The 24,429-nt window shown below is 39.8% G+C and overlaps 2 protein-coding genes across 2 annotated transcripts in view; both read right to left on the minus strand.

The window, feature by feature from the left end:
• The window catches only part of si:ch211-67e16.4, a 5,770-nt gene extending 1,283 nt beyond the window's left edge, over positions 1 to 4,487 (minus strand). Inside the window, exons 1-8 of the mRNA XM_034562457.1 lie at positions 4,226 to 4,487; positions 2,795 to 3,262; positions 2,461 to 2,610; positions 1,886 to 2,094; positions 1,619 to 1,744; positions 1,266 to 1,335; positions 513 to 718; positions 243 to 329 (exon numbers count right to left, since the gene is read on the minus strand). Of these exons, the coding sequence (XP_034418348.1) occupies positions 243 to 329; positions 513 to 718; positions 1,266 to 1,335; positions 1,619 to 1,744; positions 1,886 to 2,094; positions 2,461 to 2,610; positions 2,795 to 3,215 (1,269 nt within the window). The 5' untranslated portion in view covers positions 3,216 to 3,262; positions 4,226 to 4,487. The remainder of the gene's footprint in view (positions 1 to 242; positions 330 to 512; positions 719 to 1,265; positions 1,336 to 1,618; positions 1,745 to 1,885; positions 2,095 to 2,460; positions 2,611 to 2,794; positions 3,263 to 4,225) is intronic.
• A 1,736-nt stretch (positions 4,488 to 6,223) lies between these two features.
• On the minus strand, positions 6,224 to 24,197 carry LOC117750495 (uncharacterized protein KIAA2012 homolog). Its single transcript, XM_034561736.1, has 24 exons — positions 24,087 to 24,197; positions 23,429 to 23,560; positions 23,099 to 23,245; positions 22,213 to 22,378; positions 21,778 to 21,929; positions 21,464 to 21,650; positions 21,086 to 21,153; positions 20,793 to 21,003; positions 20,022 to 20,162; positions 19,297 to 19,455; positions 18,283 to 18,402; positions 18,131 to 18,205; positions 17,909 to 17,976; positions 17,723 to 17,786; positions 17,466 to 17,646; positions 17,333 to 17,386; positions 16,171 to 16,275; positions 15,885 to 16,074; positions 8,220 to 8,371; positions 7,523 to 7,877; positions 7,075 to 7,286; positions 6,812 to 6,984; positions 6,484 to 6,691; positions 6,224 to 6,383 (listed from the first exon to the last, which is right to left on the minus strand). The coding sequence occupies exons 1-24, from the start codon at positions 24,195 to 24,197 to the stop codon at positions 6,224 to 6,226; spliced, it is 3,591 nt and encodes a 1,196-aa protein (XP_034417627.1).
• Positions 24,198 to 24,429: the final 232 nt, after the last annotated feature.

Below are 24,429 nucleotides of genomic sequence, written 5' to 3' on the forward strand. Positions count from 1 at the left end.
TGCATGAAATATTGGTAACCGCACTAGGTCGCCGATATGTGTTCATGGTAACATCTCTAACGCAGAAAGAGCTCAAATTAAAAATCACCGAATGCTTCATATGAACAAAAAAAAAAACGTGGAAAACAGGATTTTTCATGCAAGTCAACGAGACCTATAAATGTAAATGTCCTGCAGAGAAAAGAACACTAATTAGGACTAATTAGCTCTGTGATGCACTGAAAGCCAAAGTAATTACTGACATGATCCTGGTTGGAACCGTCCTGCAGCTTCCTCTTGGCCCTCCATCTCGCCACCCTCAGCCTGGTCTTCTCTCGACGCTCGCGCACCTTCAACGCAACAAAAAATAAATAAAATAAAATCAGACTTCACATTTGATACAGGCGGCTGGAAGACGACACTTTGACAGGAAATGTCACTTTGAACAGTAAAATTCAGGCCCCCCCCCCCCCCCCCGGGTGTGCTGCGTGACTAGAATCCTGTTGGAACCGGATCGAACCAGATTGACTAACCAGGTCCGCCAGCAGCGGCTGCGGCAGCGCCTTCTCCAGCTCCCGGCGCCGGTTGATGCTCCGCCTCCGCAGCTCGTTCCTGCGCAGCTTGAACTCCTCGTACAGACTGAGGTCTTTGGTCCAGGGACGCAGCGCCGCGCGGGGCGGCAGGCCGGAGGGCAGCGGCACCGCGGACTGCAGGGAGGACGCGGGCTGAGGCATCAGGTCTGAGGGGGCGGGGGCTTTGTTTACACGTTGCCATGCCGACATGTGAACAATAAGCAGTAAACACTCACACACAAAGACACACACACTTGCACACACACACACTCGCGCACAGACACCCACACACACTTGCACAGACACACACACACACACACACACACACAGACACACACAGACACACTCGCACACACACACACACACTCGCACACACACTTGCACAGACACACTCACACACACAGCCACACATACAGACAGACACACACACACACACTTGCACAGACACCCACACACACACAGACACACTCGCACACACACACACTCACAGCCACACACACAGACAGACACACTCACACACACACACACACACACTTGCAGACACCCACACACACACACAGACGCACTTGCACAGACACACACACACACACACACACACACACACTCACACTCACACTCACACAGACACACTCACACACACACAGACAGACACACACACACTTGCACAGACACACTCACACACAGACACACAGACACACACACAGACCCACTCACAGCTGAAGCCGGCGGTGTGATTCCTCTGGACTGCTGGAAGTCCTAAACACTCCGTCACCGCCCGCTGAGCCTGCAGCAAAAGACAAAGATGCATCGATGCGTCTGTGATATTATATTATATTATATAATATATGTTATGTTGTGATGAGGTATCCCAATTCACTTAGTTTGATTTTATATCCTAATTAAGAACTCATTCTACCCCCCCCCCTTGAATCCTGATGCAAAACAGTTGCTGCAGTTAGACCTTATGACATCAGAGAGTCCCAAATAAACTGTGTAAACATATTCGGTTCTTTTGTTCTCAAAGTGCCGACTTTTTTCTCAGATTTGATATTCAGCTCGAGCCTCACCTCCGACTCGGGGAGATAACCCTGCTGCATCTGGCAGTCCAGCAGAAGGGTGGACATCACCGCCTGCACCTCCTCCGGCTCCTCCTTGATACAGATCACCTCCTCCTCCTGGGGCTCCTGCTTCACCTGCGTTACAACGGGGACTTTAGGACTAGTGATGAGGGCTCAAACCTCCACCGGTCTTCTAGTAGTTATGGAGTCTACATGCGTCTTCAGTTTAGTAGCTTTCTGTCTAGTCAGTGTTTTTGTGTTCAAGTGCGTCGTCACCTGTGGAGCAGAGGAGAGCAGAGTGGAGCTGTCGGCCTGGGTGGAGACGTCCGGGGACAGCGAGCCGCCGCCGGCCGACTGCCGCCCCGGGTCCGGGGGGAGGGTCGAGGCCACGCCTCCCGCGTGCGGCGGCAGAGTGACGCTCCACTCGCAGCCGTCCTGCTGGTCTTTGCTCTGAGCCGGGTCTCGCTCTGCGGGGCAGAACGAAACTGCACAAACACAAACAGTGTTTTCAGTGTTTGTTTTACAGTGTTTACAGGACCTCTCGGGCCAACACTGAATTTCCAAGACCAAATCCAGCATTTGTGAGTAAAAAAAAAAAGAAATGTAGTAGTAATTGTATATTAGAAGATACTACATTTTTACACGTAGGAACAATTTTTTTTTTTTAAGATTTAAAAGAACTGAACTGCAGATTTGAAGACCTCAAACATTTCTTTCAGACTTCTTTATAAACATTTTAAACCCCCTTGTCTTTCTCTCAGGAGAGGTGGAGGTCAAATTAAATTATACAAATTATTGTATTATAGTAACTGATGGGTTAGTGTGTACCCCCCCCCCCCCCAGCTCTGTACCTGCACTGCTGTCCAGAGATTCTGTTGACGTGTTCATGGAGCCCGAGACCGTCAGCAGAAAGTCGGCCGTGTCGAAGCTGGCCACGCCCACGTCTGAACTACCACGCGCTCTGATTGAAGGCCTGCCCGTGCTGTGCGTAGAGGTGCATTCTGGGTGTTCAAACACAAGAGGAAAGGGGTCAGACTCTTTTGGAGTGGTCCCGTGGACGCACGGTCAGAACTGGACACGGCACTGCCGCTCTGCCTCGATTCCAGTTGCCCCCAGTGGCCACTCGCAGCACTGCAGGTCAAAGAAGCATTTCCCCACAGACCACAATTATGTATTTATCTGTACCTGGGTTGCTTGAAGTCCTGGTCTGTGTGGAGCATGATGTCGAGGCCTCGGTGGAGGAAACGCCTGCACCGTCCCTCTGTGCTTGCAGGAAGGAGGACGGGTGGATGCGGACCAGGCCGGAGGCGGAGGCCCTCTGCTGCAGCTCCTCCTCCACCCCTTGCCTGTAGTACTTCAGCTTCAGCTCGGTGTAGCGCAGCTTGGCTCGGATGTTGTCGTTCTCCTTCTCCCGTTGGACCTTCTCCCTCTGCAGCGTGGTGAGGTCCCTCTTCATCAGCGCCACTTGGGACTTCACCTCCTCGAATTTGACTCCGACCACTTTGAGCATCTCGGCCAGCACGGTCTCCACGGCGCCGTTCACGGCCCGCTCCACCACGGCGCCCATCTGGCCCCGGATCAGCGTCACGGCGATGCTGACGTCCATTTTGGAGGAGACTTCCGGAAAAAAATGACCTCTTCAAAAGTTTTTGCCTGCAATGCGCAATTACACGACAGTTAGATAAATCTGTGTTAAATACGACGACATATAGGACCCTGAAGCGTGCCGGTGGGGTTGTAGCCGACCGCTTTCACCCTGGACACAGACTGTTCGAGTCCCTTCCCTCAGGCATGAAGCTGCAGTCCATCAGGACCAAGACCTCACGCCACAAGAACCGCTTCTTTCCAGCTGCAGTCAGGTTCATCAACAAAGACCAGGACCCCCACTAACTGACTCTCACACCCGCAGGACTATAAAGACCAGGACCCCCACTAACTGACTCTCACACCCGCAGGACTATAAAGACCAGGACCCCCACTAACTGACTCTCACACCCGCAGGACTATAAAGACCAGGACCCCCACTAACTGACTCTCACACCCGCAGGACTATAAAGACCAGGACCCCCACTAACTGACTCTCTCTCTCTCACACACACACACACACACACACACACACACACACACACACACACTTTCATTTCTTATTAAAAATACACTAAAAATGTATACTCGTTTCCGTTTGCCACATTTTTTCTATTATTATAACGGAAAATAACATAATGACGTCTATGTTTATTGTTAGGCACCTTCCAGCGACTTGTATGTGCAACGTACGTGTCAATAACAGGCCTGCATCTGTTTATGCATTTGGATCAGCTCTGAAAACAATCGAGGACATCGTGAACAGGTTGCTAGTGACTCCATGACCGCAGCGACATGTTGCGACACGTCGGAGGTGCTAATGGTGAATTATAACGTCGTGTTAAATGGACGATTAACGCTAGTGGCGTCACAGAAACATCTCTTCCGACGTTGTGGCTTAACACTTGATTTACATCAAATTAGGAAGCTTTACGGCAATCTCTCCATGAGGAAATATATGTGACACGTCAATGTTCAGCAGAATATGTTGAGTTATCCCATCGGGATGAAAGAGAAAACGTGTTTACTTACCCCTCAACGGTTTAGTAGCTGAAGCGAAGCCTCTAACATTACGTTACGTTAGCTAACGTAAAGTGGGCCCGGAAGTCGTAACGTAAAGTACGCACGGAAGTCGTAACACTCGCTCGCTATTTTTTAACATTGTTCCGTGTTATTTTTCCTCTCTATATTTTCTCCAGTTGTATTCTAAAAGGTAGTTTATAACGGTATAAACGTGAGAATACGTCTGAACGACAATGTAGTTTTGGCTTCACGACGGTTACGTTCCCGGACGAAGAAGTGCTTCCGGTGTCGTCTGTTGGGACAGATGATCACTCTGTGCGGAAAATCGGTGCCTCTTTTTGTTTTCGTCTTCCGGTGTGCATGATGTTTTACATAGACAGTGCCGGAAACACACGTTGTATGGGGAAAGCGATGTGAGCTACCAAAATATAGGAATATTTATTTAGATATTGGAATTTGGGACTCAAAAAATATTTATGTTTTAGAGTTATATGAAATGTGTGTGCGTGTGTGTGTGTGTGTGTGTGTCTATCCTCTCTTTTGAGGTCCACAGTAAAACACAGTGGTAACGCCCCCACCTGAAAAGAATAAAAGTCCATTAAAAATCACTTAAGTAAATGTACAAAAGCATCGAAACATTCTTAAAGTACCAAAAGTAAAAAAACTACTCATTATGCAAAATTACTTATTTAAAAAACTTTAAACACAACTTTATTGCAATCCCCACACTTTCTGGGTTTCTGGGTGGCTTAATCTAAGAAAAAAAATCACAATTTATCAGTTGATTTATATTTTATATTTAAAAACTAAATGTCCAAAGACATTAATGTTGTCAAATAAATGTAGTAGAGGGGAAACAACTATATCTGTCATGATGTAGAGATATAAAGTGCAGTACAGTAATTAGCTGTGTACAGTGTGGCCGTAGCAGGCCCCGCCCCCTGAGGCCTATTCACTCCTGGGGAGGTGACAATAACAATAAGCTTACATCACCTCTGGGCTTGTGTTTGGCCCAATGCTATTAAAATCACTGTATCAAAAGAAGTCCGACGGTGGGCTATTCACATTTCATTTTCCATCACAGTGACTGTAAAATCACACGCACACTTACATGCACACAATCCCTTGTGTAGTTTTTAAGATGCATTTGTAACTCAATCACAGAGAAAGTAAAGTCTTGTTAATACGATTACACAAAATCTATCAAATCATAGTCAAAACGCCTCCAAACCCAGTAGGTGAACACTGTATACAGATCCAGTTAACATCCCTAATTTCTTCTTCTGTGGTTCCTACACAGTGACACTTTATACAATAACTACGACCCGATTGCCTGCATCCATCGCTGCTTAGTTCAATTGGAATTTAGTTTGTTTTAAGACTCGTAAACTTGTAAATGGAGACGTCTACTCAACCTTTTAATTAAGAGGAAATAAGATAATACTTTCTACATCTACACAGTGTGATATTCTCAGCTGCATCTTATTAAGCTGCTCTTCATAAATGGTTCATCTTTATCCTCATTTATTCATCATATACTGTCTTAATTCCATTCATTTGATTGTTTATTTTCTGTTTAGCAGTTTATTTATGTAGTTATTCTAATAAACATTTAATTCACAAAGAAGTGGATTATTTTATTTGCGTGTATATGAAATAATAAGTAGTTATACACCGTGACATTGAGATTAAATTGTTTAATAAAGCTTACACTGGTTTTCCAACATTGAGTAACGTCTTAAATTGAATGTTAAATTCTGACGCTTCAGCTAATTGTGTCTCACATAGATGAATGCCACCGTTTAAAAAAACTTTTTAATACTATTTAATGAGTTTTAATTTAATTGATAATCGTTACATATTCTGATTCTAATTAATTATTACTACAAGCAGTAAGGCTACAGGATGGAGTCTGGATGTGATCCGTGTCTCACATCTGATTTAACGATCTTTCAAAATAAGTGAAACGAGAATCCTCTTTTCCACTTCTCAAATGGAGGTCAAAGGTCAGGTCAACCCCTTCGTTGGATTCAGACCCAGTAGCTGTAACAGAGTGAAATAAGAGTAGATCCACGGTCTGGAGATGCCCTGAGCTTTCTCCAGACCTCCAGCCTCTGACACGAGACCCCTTTTAAAGGCCAATTGCTGCTGCAACAGCGCCACCTGCCTGCAGGAGGAGAGAGAGGGAGAAGTTGTTTTGAATCATCTCCTGAAACATCTGACTGCTTATAGAATATTGTGAGATGTATCAAAACACGTGCGTGTACCTGTCAAGCAGCTCCGTCTGCAGCCTGGCCTCCTCCGCGGCCTCCTCTTCCCTCCTCTTGCGCTCCTCTTCTTCGTTCCTCCTCTTCTCCTCCTCCAGCTCCTTCCGACAGAGGTACTCTATCCTCTCGCCCTCGTCCATCTCCTGCAGCTTCTCCCTCTCCTCCTCCTCCCTCCTCTCTTCTTCCAGGCGCAGGCGCTCTAGCTCAGCTGGACGGGATGAAATGTCATTTCCACGAAATGATATCACGATCACTAGTTATCTATTATTATTAATGGTATTATTATCTAATAATGGGAGAAGATTTAACACAAAATCCATGATTTCACCTTCCCTCCTCTGTTCGTCCTCCTCTCTCATCTTCTGGAGGCGCTCCGTCTGCCGCCTCCTCTCCTCCTGCCTCCTCCTCTCTTTTTCCCTTAGCGCCTGTTCCCGTCTTCCTCTCTCCTGCTCCTCTTCCTCGCGTCTCCTCCACTCCTGCTCCTCCGCCAGTTTCTTCATCCTGGGGATGTTTGTCATAGCTATTAAAGACAGCGAACCTGAACTTTTACAGGAGCGAATCTTTATAATGTAAAAAAAACAAACAACAAACCTGAGATCCTCGGCCCTCTTCCTCCTCTCCTCTTCCAGCTCGCTCTTCATCTTCTCCTCCGTCTGCTCCCTCTGCTGCCGCTTCCTCTCCTCTTCCTCCCGCTCCCTCCTCTTCCTCTCCACCTCCTGCCTCCTCCTCTCTGCTCGCTCGGCCAGACGCAGAGCGGCAGCAGCCTCCTCTTCCTCCTCCCGAGTCCTCCTGGGCCTGTTGAACTAAAACACACACACACACACACACACACACACACACACACACACACACACACACACACACACACACACACACACACAAATATGCACAATTACTTGTAATTATTATTTAACGTGGATACTTTTTTGGGTCTTTTAAAGTGGTTGGCAAACTAGAAGGACGGCCCAATGCGTCGTTTTAACATATTTCATAAAAAATAAACATCTTTACAACATGTCAATCAAACAGGTGTACCGACCTCTGGCTTCACTGGGTTCAGCGTCAGCTGTTCCTCCGTCACCATGACAGTGGAGCATGATGACAGGCGTCCACGCGATGAAGCGACACCCGGGGCGCTGGCAGGCGCCGCCCCCCCCTCACAGGAAGAGGCGGTGGACCTCCTGGAGCCCCTCTGGTGGAGGCCGGCTGCGGACCTGAGCGAGCTCACCGATTGGACGCTGCTGTGTTTGGAAAGACGCTCGGGGTCGTCGTCTGAAGGAGTTTTTGCATCGCCACGGTGACTTTGTGTTGCAGACGGCCTTTTGGTGGTCCTCATGTCAGAGCCCTCCTGGCTGATGTCCACCTCCTCTTTCTTTAGGGGGTCCTCTGGGGAAAAAAACAAACAGGAATGCAAATAAACTTAAATAAACCTTTTGGCCTCACAACATTTCCATTTTCAAGCACAATTTGGCTCTCAAAAATATTTGAAGTTCACTGCATTGATGTGTGAAGTTAAATCTTTTCAGCAGGGCCTCAGAGTAGAACTGGCTCAGTGTGGCTTCTCCTCTGAGGGCGTCCATGCAGAGGCCTATATACATATATTTATGACCCGGGTTGGTTTACATTGCAGTTAGTTGCGTACAGACGCCACCCGATACAATGAGAGAATTTACAATGTCAGTTGTTGACGATATATTAAACAAATGTAGAGTTATGGTGCCTGAATGTTTGTCTCACCAACAGCTAACTCCTCGGGCGTCGGTCTTCCTCTCCTCCTCTTCTTGGTCCCTGCAGGCTCCTCCTCCTTCGCCCCCCCCGCTCCTCTTCGCTCGTCTCTCTCCTCCTTCGTCTTCACTCGTCCTTTTTCTCCTTCACGCTCTTTCGTTCTCTTTTTCTGAACGACGGGAAAGTCATCGTAAAGCTGAAGGGCATCTTAATGTCATGTGATGTAATATGTAATGAAGGGCATCTCATTGTAATATAATGTAATATGTAATAAAGGGCATCTCAATGTAATATAATGTAATATGTAATAAAGGGCATCTCAATGTAATATAATGTAATATGTAATAAAGTGCATCTCATTGTAATATAATGTAATATGTAATAAAGGGCATCTCAATGTAATATAATGTAATATGTAATGAAGGGCATCTCATTGTAATATAATGTAATATGTGATAAAGGGCATCTCAATGTAATATAATGTAATATGTAATAAAGTGCATCTCAATGTAATATAATGTAATATGTAATAAAGTGCATCTCAATGTAATATAATGTAATATGTAATAAAGGGCATCTCATTGTAATATAATGTAATATGTAATAAAGGGCATCTCAATGTAATATAATGTAATATGTAATAAAGGGCATCTCAATGTAATATAATGTAATATGTAATAAAGTGCATCTCAATGTAATATAATGTAATATGTAATAAAGGGCATCTCATTGTAATATAATGTAATATGTAATAAAGGGCATCTCAATGTAATATAATGTAATATGTAATAAAGGGCGTCTCATTGTAATATAATGTAATATGTAATAAAGGGCATCTCATTGTAATATAATGTAATATGTAATAAAGTGCATCTCAATGTAATATAATGTAATATAATGTAATAAGTAATGTAATATGTGATGAAGGGCATCTCATTGTAATATAATGTAATATAATGTAATATGTAATGTAATATGTGATGAAGGGCATCTCATTGTAATATAATGTAATATAATGTAATATGTAATGTAATATGTGATAAAGGGCATCTCATTGTAATATAATGTAATATGTAATAAAGTGCATCTCAATGTAATATAATGTAATATGTGATGAAGGGCATCTCATTGTAATATGATGTAATATGTAATAAAGGGCATCTCATTGTAATATAATGTAATATGTAATGAAGGGCATCTCATTGTAATATAATGTAATATGTGATAAAGGGCATCTCATTGTAATATAATGTAATATGTAATAAAGGGCATCTCATTGTAATATAATGTAATATGTAATAAAGGGCATCTCATTGTAATATAATGTAATATGTGATAAAGGGCATCTCATTGTAATATAATGTAATATGTAATGAAGGGCATCTCATTGTAATATAATGTAATATGTGATAAAGGGCATCTCATTGTACTATAATGTAATATGTAATAAAGGGCATCTCAATGTAATATAATGTAATATGTAATAAAGGGCATCTCATTGTAATATAATGTAATATGTGATAAAGGGCATCTCATTGTAATATAATGTAATATGTAATAAAGGGCATCTCATTGTAATATAATGTAATATGTGATAAAGGGCATCTCATTGTAATATAATGTAATATGTAATAAAGGGCATCTCAATGTAATATAATGTAATATGTAATAAAGGGCATCTCATTGTAATATAATGTAATATGTAATAAAGGGCATCTCATTGTAATATAATGTAATATGTAATAAAGTGCATCTCAATGTAATATAATGTAATATGTGATGAAGGGCATCTCAATGTAATATAATGTAATATGTAATAAAGGGCATCTCATTGTAATATAATGTAATATGTAATAAAGTGCATCTCAATGTAATATAATGTAATATAATGTAATAAGTAATGTAATATGTGATGAAGGGCATCTCATTGTAATATAATGTAATATAATGTAATATGTAATGTAATATGTGATGAAGGGCATCTCATTGTAATATAATGTAATTTAATGTAATATGTAATGTAATATGTGATAAAGGGCATCTCATTGTAATATAATGTAATATGTAATAAAGTGCATCTCAATGTAATATAATGTAATATGTGATGAAGGGCATCTCATTGTAATATGATGTAATATGTAATAAAGGGCATCTCATTGTAATATAATGTAATATGTAATGAAGGGCATCTCATTGTAATATAATGTAATATGTAATGAAGGGCATCTCATTGTAATATAATGTAATATGTAATAAAGGGCATCTCATTGTAATATAATGTAATATGTGATAAAGGGCATCTCATTGTAATATAATGTAATATGTAATAAAGGGCATCTCATTGTAATATAATGTAATATGTAATGAAGGGCATCTCATTGTAATATAATGTAATATGTAATAAAGGGCATCTCATTGTAATATAATGTAATATGTGATAAAGGGCATCTCATTGTAATATAATGTAATATGTAATAAAGGGCATCTCAATGTAATATAATGTAATATGTAATAAAGGGCATCTCATTGTAATATAATGTAATATGTGATAAAGGGCATCTCATTGTAATATAATGTAATATGTAATAAAGGGCATCTCATTGTAATATAATGTAATATGTGATAAAGGGCATCTCATTGTAATATAATGTAATATGTAATAAAGGGCATCTCAATGTAATATAATGTAATATGTAATAAAGGGCATCTCATTGTAATATAATGTAATATGTGATAAAGGGCATCTCATTGTAATATAATGTAATATGTAATGAAGGGCATCTCATTGTAATATAATGTAATATGTAATAAAGGGCATCTCATTGTAATATAATGTAATATGTGATAAAGGGCATCTCATTGTAATATAATGTAATATGTAATAAAGGGCATCTCATTGTAATATAATGTAATATGTAATAAAGGGCATCTCATTGTAATATAATGTAATATGTGATAAAGGGCATCTCAATGTAATATAATGTAATATGTGATGAAGGGCATCTCATTGTAATATAATGTAATATGTAATAAAGGGCATCTCATTGTAATATAATGTAATATGTAATGAAGGGCATCTCATTGTAATATAATGTAATATGTGATAAAGGGCATCTCATTGTAATATAATGTAATATGTAATAAAGGGCATCTCATTGTAATATAATGTAATATGTAATAAAGGGCATCTCATTGTAATATAATGTAATATGTGATAAAGGGCATCTCAATGTAATATAATGTAATATGTGATGAAGGGCATCTCATTGTAATATAATGTAATATGTAATAAAGGGCATCTCATTGTAATATAATGTAATATGTGATAAAGGGCATCTCATTGTAATATAATGTAATATGTAATAAAGTGCATCTCAATGTAATATAATGTAATATGTGATGAAGGGCATCTCATTGTAATATAATGTAATATGTGATAAAGGGCATCTCATTGTAATATAATGTAATATAATGTAATATGTAATGTAATATGTGATGAAGGGCATCTCATTGTAATATAATGTAATATAATGTAATATGTAATGTAATATGTGATGAAGGGCATCTCATTGTAATATAATGTAATATAATGTAATATGTAATGTAATATGTGATGAAGGGCATCTCATTGTAATATAATGTAATATAATGTAATATGTAATGTAATATGTGATGAAGGGCATCTCATTGTAATATAATGTAATATGTAATAAAGGGCATCTCATTGTAATATAATGTAATATAATGTAATATGTAATGTAATATGTGATGAAGGGCATCTCATTGTAATATAATGTAATATAATGTAATATGTAATGTAATATGTGATGAAGGGCATCTCATTGTAATATAATATAATATGTAATAAAGGGCATCTCATTGTAATATAATGTAATATGTGATAAAGGGCATCTCAATGTAATATAATGTAATATAATGTAATATGTAATAAAGGGCATCTCATTGTAATATAATGTAATATGTAATAAAGGGCGTCTCATTGTAATATAATGTAATATGTAATAAAGGGCATCTCATTGTAATATAATGTAATATGTAATAAAGTGCATCTCAATGTAATATAATGTAATATGTGATGAAGGGCATCTCAATGTAATATAATGTAATATGTGATGAAGGGCATCTCATTGTAATATAATGTAATATGTAATGAAGGGCATCTCATTGTAATATAATGTAATATAATGTAATATGTAATGTAATATGTGATGAAGGGCATCTCATTGTAATATAATGTAATATAATGTAATATGTAATGAAGGGCATCTCATTGTAATATAATGTAATATAATGTAATATGTAATGTAATATGTGATGAAGGGCATCTCATTGTAATATAATGTAATATGTAATGTAATATGTAATGAAGGGCATCTCATTGTAATATAATGTAATATGTAATAAAGGGCATCTCATTGTAATATAATGTAATATGTAATGAAGGGAATCTCAATGTAATATAATGTAATATGTGATGAAGGGCATCTCAATGTAATATAATGTAATATGTAATGAAGGGCATCTCATTGTAATATAATGTAATATGTAATAAAGGGCATCTCAATGTAATATAATGTAATATGTAATAAAGGGCATCTCAATGTAATATAATGTAATATGTAATAAAGGGCATCTCATTGTAATATAATGTAATATGTGATAAAGGGCATCTCAATGTAATATAATGTAATATGTAATAAAGGGCATCTCATTGTAATATAATGTAATATGTAATGAAGGGCATCTCATTGTAATAAAATGTAATATGTAATAAAGTGCATCTCAATGTAATATAATGTAATATGTAATAAAGGGCATCTCAATGTAATATAATGTAATATGTAATAAAGTGCATCTCAATGTAATATAATGTAATATGTAATAAAGTGCATCTCATTGTAATATAATGTAATATGTAATAAAGTGCATCTCAATGTAATATAATGTAATATGTGATGAAGGGCATCTCATTGTAATATAATGTAATATGTGATAAAGGGCATCTCATTGTAATATAATGTAATATGTAATAAAGGGCATCTCAATGTAATATAATGTAATATGTAATAAAGGGCATCTCAATGTAATATAATGTAATATGTAATAAAGGGCATCTCAATGTAATATAATGTAATATGTGATGAAGGGCATCTCATTGTAATATAATGTAATATGTGATAAAGGGCATCTCATTGTAATATAATGTAATATAATGTAATATGTAATGTAATATGTGATGAAGGGCATCTCATTGTAATATAATGTAATATAATGTAATATGTAATGAAGGGCATCTCAATGTAATATAATGTAATATGTGATGAAGGGCATCTCATTGTAATATAATGTAATATAATGTAATATGTAATGTAATATGTGATGAAGGGCATCTCATTGTAATATAATGTAATATAATGTAATATGTAATGAAGGGCATCTCAATGTAATATAATGTAATATGTGATGAAGGGCATCTCATTGTAATATAATGTAATATAATGTAATATGTAATGAAGGGCATCTCAATGTAATATAATGTAATATGTGATGAAGGGCATCTCATTGTAATATAATGTAATATAATGTAATATGTAATGAAGGGCATCTCATTGTAATATAATGTAATATGTAATGAAGGGCATCTCATTGTAATATAATGTAATATGTAATGAAGGGCATCTCAATGTAATATAATGTAATATGTAATGAAGGGCATCTCATTGTAATATAATGTAATATAATGTAATATGTGATGAAGGGCATCTCATTGTAATATAATGTAATATGTAATGAAGGGCATCTCATTGTAATATAATGTAATATGTAATAAAGGGCATCTCATTGTAATATAATGTAATATGTGATAAAGGGCATCTCATTGTAATATAATGTAATATGTAATGAAGGGCATCTCATTGTAATATAATGTAATATGTAATGAAGGGCATCTCATTGTAATATAATGTAATATGTGATGAAGGGCATCTCATTGTAATATAATGTAATATAATGTAATATGTAATGTAATATGTGATGAAGGGCATCTCATTGTAATATAATGTAATATGTAATGTAATATGTAATAAAGGGCATCTCATTGTAATATAATGTAATATGTAATAAAGGGCATCTCATTGTAATATAATGTAATATGTAATGAAGGGCATCTCATTGTAATATATCGTAATATGTAATGAAGGGCATCTCATTGTAATATAATGTAATATGTGATGAAGGGCATCTCATTGTAATGTGTAATATGTAATGAAGGGCATCTCATTGTAATATAATGTAATAAAGGGAATCTCATTGTAATATAATGTAATATAATGTAATATGTAATGTAATATGTAATAAAGGGCATCTCATTGTAATATAATGTAATATGTAATGAAGGGCATCTCATTGTAATATAATGTAATATGTAATGAAGGGCATCTCATTGTAATATAATGTAATATGTGATGAAGGGCATCTCATTGTAATATAATGTAATATGTAATGAAGGGCATCTCATTGTAATGTGTAATATGTAATGGAATATGTAATGAAGGGCATCTCATTGTAATATAATGTAATATAATGTAATATGTAATGTAATATGTGATGAAGGGCATCTCATTGTAATATAATGTAATATGTGATAAAGGGCATCTCATTGTAATATAATGTCATATGTAATGAAGGGCATCTCATTGTAATATAATGTAATATGTAATGAAGGGCATCTCAATGTAATATAATGTAATATGTAATGAAGGGCATCTCATTGTAATATAATGTAATATAATGTAATATGTAATGTAATATGTGATGAAGGGCATCTCATTGTAATATAATGTAATATGTGATAAAGGGCATTTCATTGTAATATAATGTAATATGTAATGAAGGGCATCTCATTGTAATATAATGTAATATGTAATGAAGGGCATCTCATTGTAATATAATGTAATATAATGTAATACGTGATGAAGGGCATCTCATTGTAATATAATGTAATATGTAATGAAGGGCATCTCAATGTAATATAATGTAATATGTAATGAAGGGCATCTCATTGTAATATAATGTAATATGTGATGAAGGGCATCTCATTGTAATATAATGTAATATAATGTAATATGTAATGTAATATGTGATGAAGGGCATCTCATTGTAATATAATGTAATATGTAATGTAATATGTAATAAAGGGCATCTCATTGTAATATAATGTAATATGTAATAAAGGGCATCTCATTGTAATATAATGTAATATGTAATGAAGGGCATCTCATTGTAATATATCGTAATATGTAATGAAGGGCATCTCATTGTAATATAATGTAATATGTGATGAAGGGCATCTCATTGTAATGTGTAATATGTAATGAAGGGCATCTCATTGTAATATAATGTAATAAAGGGCATCTCATTGTAATATAATGTAATATAATGTAATATGTAATGTAATATGTAATAAAGGGCATCTCATTGTAATATAATGTAATATGTAATGAAGGGCATCTCATTGTAATATAATGTAATATGTAATGAAGGGCATCTCATTGTAATATAATGTAATATGTGATGAAGGGCATCTCATTGTAATATAATGTAATATGTAATGAAGGGCATCTCATTTCGTTAACATCACCAATAATTCGACATGCTTTATGAATAACAAACATCAGGCTCACCACAGGAGGGTTTGCTGCCTCCCTGTCGGGCCGCCGCTCCGCTTCCCGTCTCCCGACTGGTTGAGTTCCACTTCCTGCCTTCGGCCGCCTTCCTTCCCCCTTCGTCCTCGATGCCTTCCGTCCGTCTGGTGCCGCACTTCTCCCCGTTCTCATCTCCCTTTTCCTAAAATAAAATGCAGGACACGGGAGTGGGTGAGTTAGTTCTGCTGTTGCGTGTTTTAATCTCGTAGGAGATTTTTGGAGCATTCGTATAGTTCACCCCGTGGATGTCGCAGCTTCCTCGACGTCCTTCCTTTTCGTGTCCTTCCTCCCTTTGTCCTCGGCGCCCTCTGCCGGGGCTCCATTAGGGCTGAAGTCCTGCTGGCTAAATCACACATGGCCTTTAAACAGCAGCTCCTCTTAGGAACAAGCAGAACAACCACCATTGTTTTAGGAGACCGACAGCTGAGGGACACATCTGAAACATAAAGGTTTTTATTTCACGGAGGCAGCAGAACTCTTTTCAGCATCAAGGTGCACGGTAACCAGAAAATGGATCCACACATAGGGGCAAGGTCAGAGTCGACAATCTAAAGATGAAAAGCTGCAGTGAATAACCATGCACAATAGCATCAATGAACCAATGGCATCAATGAACCAATGGCATTAATGAACCAATGAACCAATGGCATCAATGAACCAATGGCATCAATGAACCAATGGCATTAATGAACCAATGGCATCAATGAACCAATGGCATCAATGAACCAATGGCATTAATGAACCAATGAACCAATGGCATCAATGAACCAATGGCACCAATGGCATTAATGAACCAATGAACCAATGGCATCAATGAATCAATGGCATCAATGAATGAATGAACCAATGGCATTAATGAACCAATGAACCAATGGCATCAATGAACCAATGGCATCAATGAATCAATGGCATCAATGAATCAATGAACCAATGAATCATCCGTTAACCTGCAGCAACATCACAGGGGAACATTTCATTTTGGTTGAGTGAATCTGTGGGTGAGGAATTTTATATACAAATTTAAATGTTGATTAAAAGGTAATTATAAAAGCCTTAAAAATGAGCCAACAGAGAGATACAAGGTATTTTTTTCTTGTTTCTGGAAACATTGAAACAAGTGACTTTTTAACTGCAGCGATTGTACCTGTGTCCTCATAATGCATTTTATATATTGTTGTTGTATTTGTGTGCGTTGCTTTATGGACTCGTGAGTCTGGAATAAAAGAAATATAATATACCAATCTTAAGATGTGGGGACATTTTCACTGAAGCTGCCGGTCTTTTGCATTGTGTGTGAAACTATTTGATGACTTAATAGTTTTCATCTTTAGGAAACAGGACTTCAAAGCACATGGCAGTGACATGATTCGCCTGCAGAAGAAGAAAGGCTGAGCGCTCACCTTGAGTCGAGGTCTTTGAAACCAGTTGTGACGCGAGGAGTCTCGTCGTGACCTCTAACAAACACAAACACACATGTTACATCTGCTTCTGATGAGGAACTTCACCGTAATACACAAAGTTAAGTTAACCGACCTCTGTCCCGTGCTGCTCGGCTCTTCCCCTTCGTCCTCCTCTTCCTCAGTGCTGCCTCCTCTTTGCTCCTCGCTCCCTACCCGCTCCCTCAGAGGAGGCATCCGTGTAAGGTTCTTAGCACCCTTCACCCACTTTTTGGACACTGCTCCTGCACCCTTCGCTTTGTCCTCGGTCACAGCCGCTGGAACGACCACCAACGAGTTTGGTGAGATCCCTTCAAATTAAAATGATGTAAAAAATAATATAATATTATGTACCTGGGCCTGTGGAGCTGCTGGCTGAGCATGCATCAGTCTCTTTCGGTCTGGGAAGATCTAAGAGCTGGTTGGAGAACAGATTTTTTTAAAGATATACGTGACGAGTCGAGATGTGACATTTTTTGACATTCTTTGCCGGTCTTCGTGCTAAACCGGGCAAACGTCAGTCAAAAAGCAACGAGTCACCTCGTGTACGGACCGACGGTGCTGGATGACACCCACGGGGACGTCTGAGGGCAGCTCCACCTCTCCCTCTGCACACAACCAGGGGAATTATGACTCATGACGGCAAAAAGAATTCAAGACAGAAGAAAATAACTAGTCAGAAACGTGTTGGACAGAAAGCTCAATCACAGGTGTGTGTGTGTGCGTGTGTGTGTGTGTGTGTGTGTGTGTGTGTGTGCAGACCTGCGTGTGTGTGTTCAGGCTGCAGCACGATGACCCAGGGTAACTTCTCTCCATCTGCAGACAAAACCTGGAGAGCTGAGAGACAGAAAGAGTGAGTTATTGATAATTACTCCGCTCTCATGTTTTATTAAAACAGCGGTTACTGGGTGTACCTCGGTCCCGTGTGCCCCCATCAGCGTGGGGTGGGCCCGGGCTGTCGTACAGCGACAGTTGAATAATCTCCCCGTCGGGACCCAAGATCAGGCTGCCCACGGATTCACCGTTCTGCAAATCTGACACAGCACAACTCAAAAAGGAGGAGAGCTGGTAACCACGCGTGCATGGTAAAAATAACTAATAACTAAGAAAGACGGGGTTCTTATTTGACTAATAACTCTAGTGTAGTTTCCTGTTTAAAGCTTCCCCATGTTGTTGCATCCAATGGGGACAACAGTTTTTCAAGTGGTCCAGTATTGAAGGAGAAGGCTGCACGTCTCCTCAACGCCAAGGCACGTTTTTGCCAACAGGCTCAGATATTGTGTGTGACATTATGGAAAGGACCTTTCTTTATGCGGTCTGGTGGTTATTGTGTCATGTGACACCGGTAGAAACGTGAGTTGGACAGTTGGAGAGAGGAGTGTTGCCGTTTTCAGAGTTTGTTGTGTTGTAGTGCAGAAAGCGTAGCTCAGTGTAAAGATATTATATTTAATGTCACGGCTGAATATTGAGCTGATTTACACAATGTGGATGCGACGCGACATTTCAGGATGAAACTTCTCCTGAAGCGAAACACACAACGACAAGATCAAGTTAAAGGTCGAAGAAAAAGCTTTTGTTTCTCTGCAGGGTTCTTTCCATAATCGTTGTCAGACAACAATCTGAGCCACGTCAATAAACAATAACTTTTAGTGGACGCACATTGAAGGTGAGAAGTTCCCTCATTAGAGCCTGTTTGCTCTCTCCTTCAATATTGGACCAATTAATACAAATTCTTGCCCCCATTAGTCACATAAACACGGGGAAATAGGTCCCAGGTTACATTAAAGTTTAGGTTCAATTAGATTAGGTTAAATCCAAAGGATTGTTCTCATCACAGTAATATGATTCATTACAAGAGATAGAACAAACATGTGTCCGGGTTCATCCGAACACGTTAAGTAAGAACCCGTTAGTCTAGCCTCCCGTACCTCTCAGCTCCAGAGGCAGGACGCCTCTAACCGCGCCTCTGTTAGCGTCGCTGGGCCCACGGGGATCCTGGAGGTTCTGTAAGAAGGCGAAAGAGCTCTGTTTGCCCGGGCCTTTCCGTCCCGCAACCCAACCCAACGCTCCTCCTGGAGGAGGAGGCTCTGAAGGAGAAGACAGGTGGACGTGAACCACACGGTGAACCTTTGCAGAAGATATTCTCCAACAACATGTGAAGTGCTCAATCCGGCCACACGGGGACGTCTCAAAACCAGCAGAAAACTAAAGGAATGTGAAATAGTAATAGTTTGCTTTTCAGTAATTTGTCACCATATACGCATTGTTTTTGTCAGCTCAGTGGTGAAGTTAGGCTTTTTTTTATGTGTGAGGTTCCTGTGTGCAATCCTCCAGCATTCTTTAAAAGGATTTTAAAGCATCTTTAGAAGTCACAAAATAAGCAGCACGAGGAGGCATAAAGATGTAAGAAAATAGAATAATAAAACAAACAAAATCTAAACCCTAAATACTCTGTGCTGTCTTGTATTTATACGGCAGGCCGCTTCATTGGAATGGCATTCTGGGATCTCTTTCATGGCCATCTATCAGACACAAAGTGTCCCTCAAGAGGTTTTCGCCTCTTGAAAATAAGAATTTGTTCTTAATCTGTTTCTCCTGGCTAAATAAAGGTTAAATAAAAAATAAATAAAAATACAGTGTGTGTGTGCTGTACCTTCTCCTGGCTCCAGCAGAATCATAGAGGGCAGTGCTCCTCCTCCTCCTCCTCCTTCACACCCCTGCCCTACCGTCTCTTTTTCATGGCATTGTCTCTCTGTTTTCCCCCCTCCTCTTCTTTGCTGTCCACTTATCTCTTCTGAAAGACAGACGGAGACCAGTCAGAATACAGCGTCTGCAAAGTAATAAAGTCCGTGTTTACAAAGTGGAGATTTACAAACCGCTAAATTAAAAAACGGATTAAAAAAAAACACACTCTTTCGAGAGAGTCGTTGTTGGTAAATATGTCTCCCAGTAACTGCTTTATATTTTGCACTCACTTTAAACTGATAACCACTGTCGCGTAACTTACATGTTGGCTTCATGTGGTGCATTGCATTGTGGGATTTTATGAAAGATAAGATTGCAAAACTATGAAAAAAACCTTCACGGTTATGAAAATAATTGAATGATATAAAATGATGACTTGAATTTCAAAGTGTGGATTACAGTAACAAAGGTTACAATAGTGTAACCCTAGTTCTATAAGAACAGGCAGGGTCAGGGTCATACTTTCCTCCAATCATGAGCATGCAATTGCCCAATGAAAAAGAGCAAAGCTGGCCAATCAGGGCGTGCCTACCTGTATATGTGTGGACCCCGCCACCCCCCAGTATATAAAGCGGCATACACCACAGTCTGTCATCCTTTTCTTTTTAGTACTTGGCTAAACAAATCTATCCTTCAACTGTGTGTGTGTGTAGTCGTCCCGTGTGTGTGCCTTTGTTACCCTCCTTCCCTGGAAACAGCAGAGGAAGAAACCGAGGCTGCTGGCGGAGTCGATTCAGATTTTCTTGGGATTGAAACCCAACTCTTTCTGCCTTTGGTCGGGCTTCCTGTTGGGCCTGGATTCCCCAGCTTGGGGGAACCGTGTGACCCTCTGCTATGGGAGGTAGGCACCTGGCATGGTGTTCATCACTGCCGGGACCCTCCCATCTCAGCTGAAACATTCAACGGGGGACATGTTTGCTATTTGGGAGTTTTTCTCTCAGAAAATGCAACGCCACCAACTCCTGGTCTTACCCTGTCTGTCTTCTCCCAACAGGGGGCATCACAGTTTGGATATCTCACTGTCAGAGGAGGAAGGAGGCCTGTGTGTGGGGAAGGCCAACACAGCATCATGGTTATCAACATCTGAAAGACAGACGGAGACCAGTCAGAATACAGCGTCTGTACATCTGAGCTGAGCAAAGTAATAAAGTCTGTGTTTACAAAGTGGAGATTTACAAACGGCTAAATTAAAAAACGGATTAAAAAAAAAACACTCTTTCGTATGGAGAGAGTCGTTGTTGGTAAATATAAGATTGCTTATTGCTTATTTAAGGGGAAGGTGAGTACATTGAAATAATGTGACTCACATCATTCGCTTTGTACATTTTTGCTATCAAGACACACACAAACCTGTCCTCCCGCGTCTGTTCCCACTTGTCGATCTTTCATAGTTGCCTTCATCACTGGTCGTCATCCCGGTGTCTTGAAGGCAACAGCCTTGATCATCTGCCACGTCTCGGTCCTCGTTCATGCCCGGATGATGGAGCTCTCCTCCCATACTTATTTCCGTGTGCTGCAGACCAATGTCTACGCAGGTCTGCAGTTGGTTGGAAAGACATTTGGACAATGCATTAAACAACATAGTTTCATTTTGCATACATTTTGAAAGATAAAAGGGCCTTGATGAATGTCTATAGATGTAACTCCAGTCAGTAGCAGGTCACCTGAGGTCCTTCTTGTTTTTCAGGGGTCACTGCTACATAGTGTATCCAGGGCTGAGGCTCCATCTGTGGAGTTGGAGTCCTGGAGGTGCTGGGTATCTGGAGGAACAGATCCAGCCTGACCCTCTTCCTGCTGTCCTGCTCCTCCTCTTTATCTGCAATGAGGCTTCATTTCAGGATCTAAGCAGACTGGGTGGCATTCAAAAGGTTTGGGAAGGTTGACTTGGCTGCATTCGCCCACTTGGTCAGTTTCATTTCAGTAAGAAGCAAAGCAGGAATGTAAACCAAAGCTTTTATAGATTGCATTTTTGCTCTTCATGCTGCATATTTTATTTTATTTTGTAATTGTTTCTGTTCACCTTGCTCACAACATCACTTAAAAGACTTCCTGTTTTAGACTTTGAATCGTTTGTATCGACCCATCTGTCCCTCTTGTACCTGCCGGTTGATTCTCCAGTTGTGCATTGCTTCTCTCTGCAGGAAGCCACTGGGGGTTCAAATGTGCGAGCTGCTCTGGACGGGGAGGATTGAGACGATGGAGGTCTGGAGCAAGAGGGGGATGAAGAGGAGGGAAAAAGAGTGCGCTGAGTCTGGAGGTGGGGAACTGGAGAGGAGACAAACGTTAGACTTTCAGGAGTACATTTTTTGCCACAAGAAGGCAACGGATTCTATCAGATGCACAGATCTAACATGTCATCACCTTATGAATTTGTTATAGTTAATAAGCTCACAAACAAGTGTCTTTCTTTCACATCCATGACACATAGAGCAACATTATCATCCCATTATGGTTTATGGTACCACACTGCTCGCAAAGGATGGAGACATTTGTAAAAGGACTGACAAACAAAAGAGCGTTCCATGCAGGAGGAAAAGTTTAGCTTCTTGTTGCTGCTGGAAACAGGGTTGATAAAAGCCCAAAGCCCAAACAATAAACATGTTGCAAATCCAAAACAATGAGCTAAAACAGGCTGAAAAGCTTTGCAAAGCTGAAAAGTTGGGTGAGGATTGCCAGATTGTGAGCAACGTCTTATAGTATGTGGTTTAATTCTGTGTTAATATGAATACATATTTATTAATGAAGCTTCACTTGTCCCAAATATAAATACAATTAAACATTTCAACTGGGCCCTCCCCCTTATATTTAATTATCATCCATCCATCCATTTTCAATACCGCTTATCCTCATTAGGGTCGCGGGGGTGCTGGAGCCTATCCCAGCTGACATAGGGCGAAGGCAGGGGACACCCTGGACAGGCCGCCAGTTCATTTAATTATCAATGAACTTAAATATTTCTGTTGACATAGGACAGGGCCTTTTTACCTGAGTGTTGCTGTAGCTCAAAATGGCCGCTGATAACTCCTTGACGGTACTCAGCTGCTGTCCCACTTGTCGAGGGTACTGCCGAACAACCCTCTGCTTCCTGTCTCTGATCTCTGAGCGACAACTGGTTTCCATAGAAACCAAGTCCTGTTAGAGAGAAGAAGGTCAACCTGAAAACAGAGCTCTTGGTTTCTCTAAGTTAAAGGTCAATGGAGCATGTTTTCAGTAGAGGTTTTGACAGTTGTTTAACTAAACTGTGCCTGGACACATTTCTCTTGATGCATTGTGGCCCCCAACTGTGTAGTTACGTGCATAGACACACACAGATACCTGGGAGTACAGCAGGAGGGGCCCCCTGCGGGTGCTGTAGGTCTTTGGAAGGGCCGACTCGGCCTCCACAAGCAGACGGCCGCTGTTGGACAAACGCAGCAGAGAGTCCTGGGACTTCCAGATGTAATAATCCTGTTGGTCGATAGATGGATGATATTGATGATGAAAGGCTTGACTGATGGATGGATGGATGAACAGATTAATTGGCTAAATTCCAAATTCAGAGAATATTCATGATTGCGGGATTGCCTCCATTTGACTCTCAACATGGCTGAGCTAGCAGCTAGCAGCTAGCAACTAGCTACAGTATGAGGGCAGGGAAGAGCTGCAGCTATTAGCTAGCCCCGGGAACTCACATGCTCTTATATGCACTAAAAGGCTCGAGCAGCTGGACCGGCCATAAACAAAGCACAGAGAAGCTCTGACAACAGCATACAGTATATATTTAGATAGCAAACATTTTTTTTTTACTGCTCTGAATTTTGAATGCATCACCTTTAATTGGTTGGTTGAAATAAATGTGAGGAGGACATTTTCATTCCATAACAAGGACAGTAAATCATCAACAAAACAACCTGACCAATATGCAAGTGTATTTTGTTACTGATGTATTCCAACATTGGAATTGATGTTATTTCAGCGTTTTGCGAGTGTCTACCTGCGGCGTGAAGCAGACGTCCAGCCGTCCATCATGTCCCCCCGTGTTCCCTTTGGACGAGACAAATCGACCACACCCCCGACTCAGCAGGGACAGGGGCAAATCCTTCATGATGTATTTTTTCGTCCTGGAGGACGGCGCGAGTCAAAGAGGACGGGGCTTAATTAGGTAAATCCATAGATTTTCAGTTGGGAAAGATATGACAGTTTACTTGATTTGGTAAAACTAAAGGACTTAACTCACTGTTAAGTTAAGGTTTGTGTGGAGTTTTCTATTTTCCCTGAGACTGTGTTGGTTTTGTTATGCATGTACGTTCTGGGCTCTAGGCCTGTGTGGTGGCACA

This window comes from Cyclopterus lumpus, chromosome 21 (genome assembly GCF_009769545.1).
Source record: "Cyclopterus lumpus isolate fCycLum1 chromosome 21, fCycLum1.pri, whole genome shotgun sequence".
In the NCBI taxonomy this organism is placed as follows: domain Eukaryota; kingdom Metazoa; phylum Chordata; class Actinopteri; order Perciformes; family Cyclopteridae; genus Cyclopterus; species Cyclopterus lumpus.

Coding starts and splice junctions, on each gene's coding strand:
- LOC117750495 (XM_034561736.1), bottom strand. CDS start 24,197: ATGAAGGATTTGCCCCTGTCCCTGCTGAGTCGGGGGTGTGGTCGATTT. Junction 17,787..17,908: donor ACCGTCGGTCCGTACACGAG/GTGACTCGTTGC, acceptor TTCTCCAACCAG/CTCTTAGATCTTCCCAGACC. Junction 6,985..7,074: donor AAGAGGGCCGAGGATCTCAG/GTTTGTTGTTTG, acceptor AAACATCCCCAG/GATGAAGAAACTGGCGGAGG.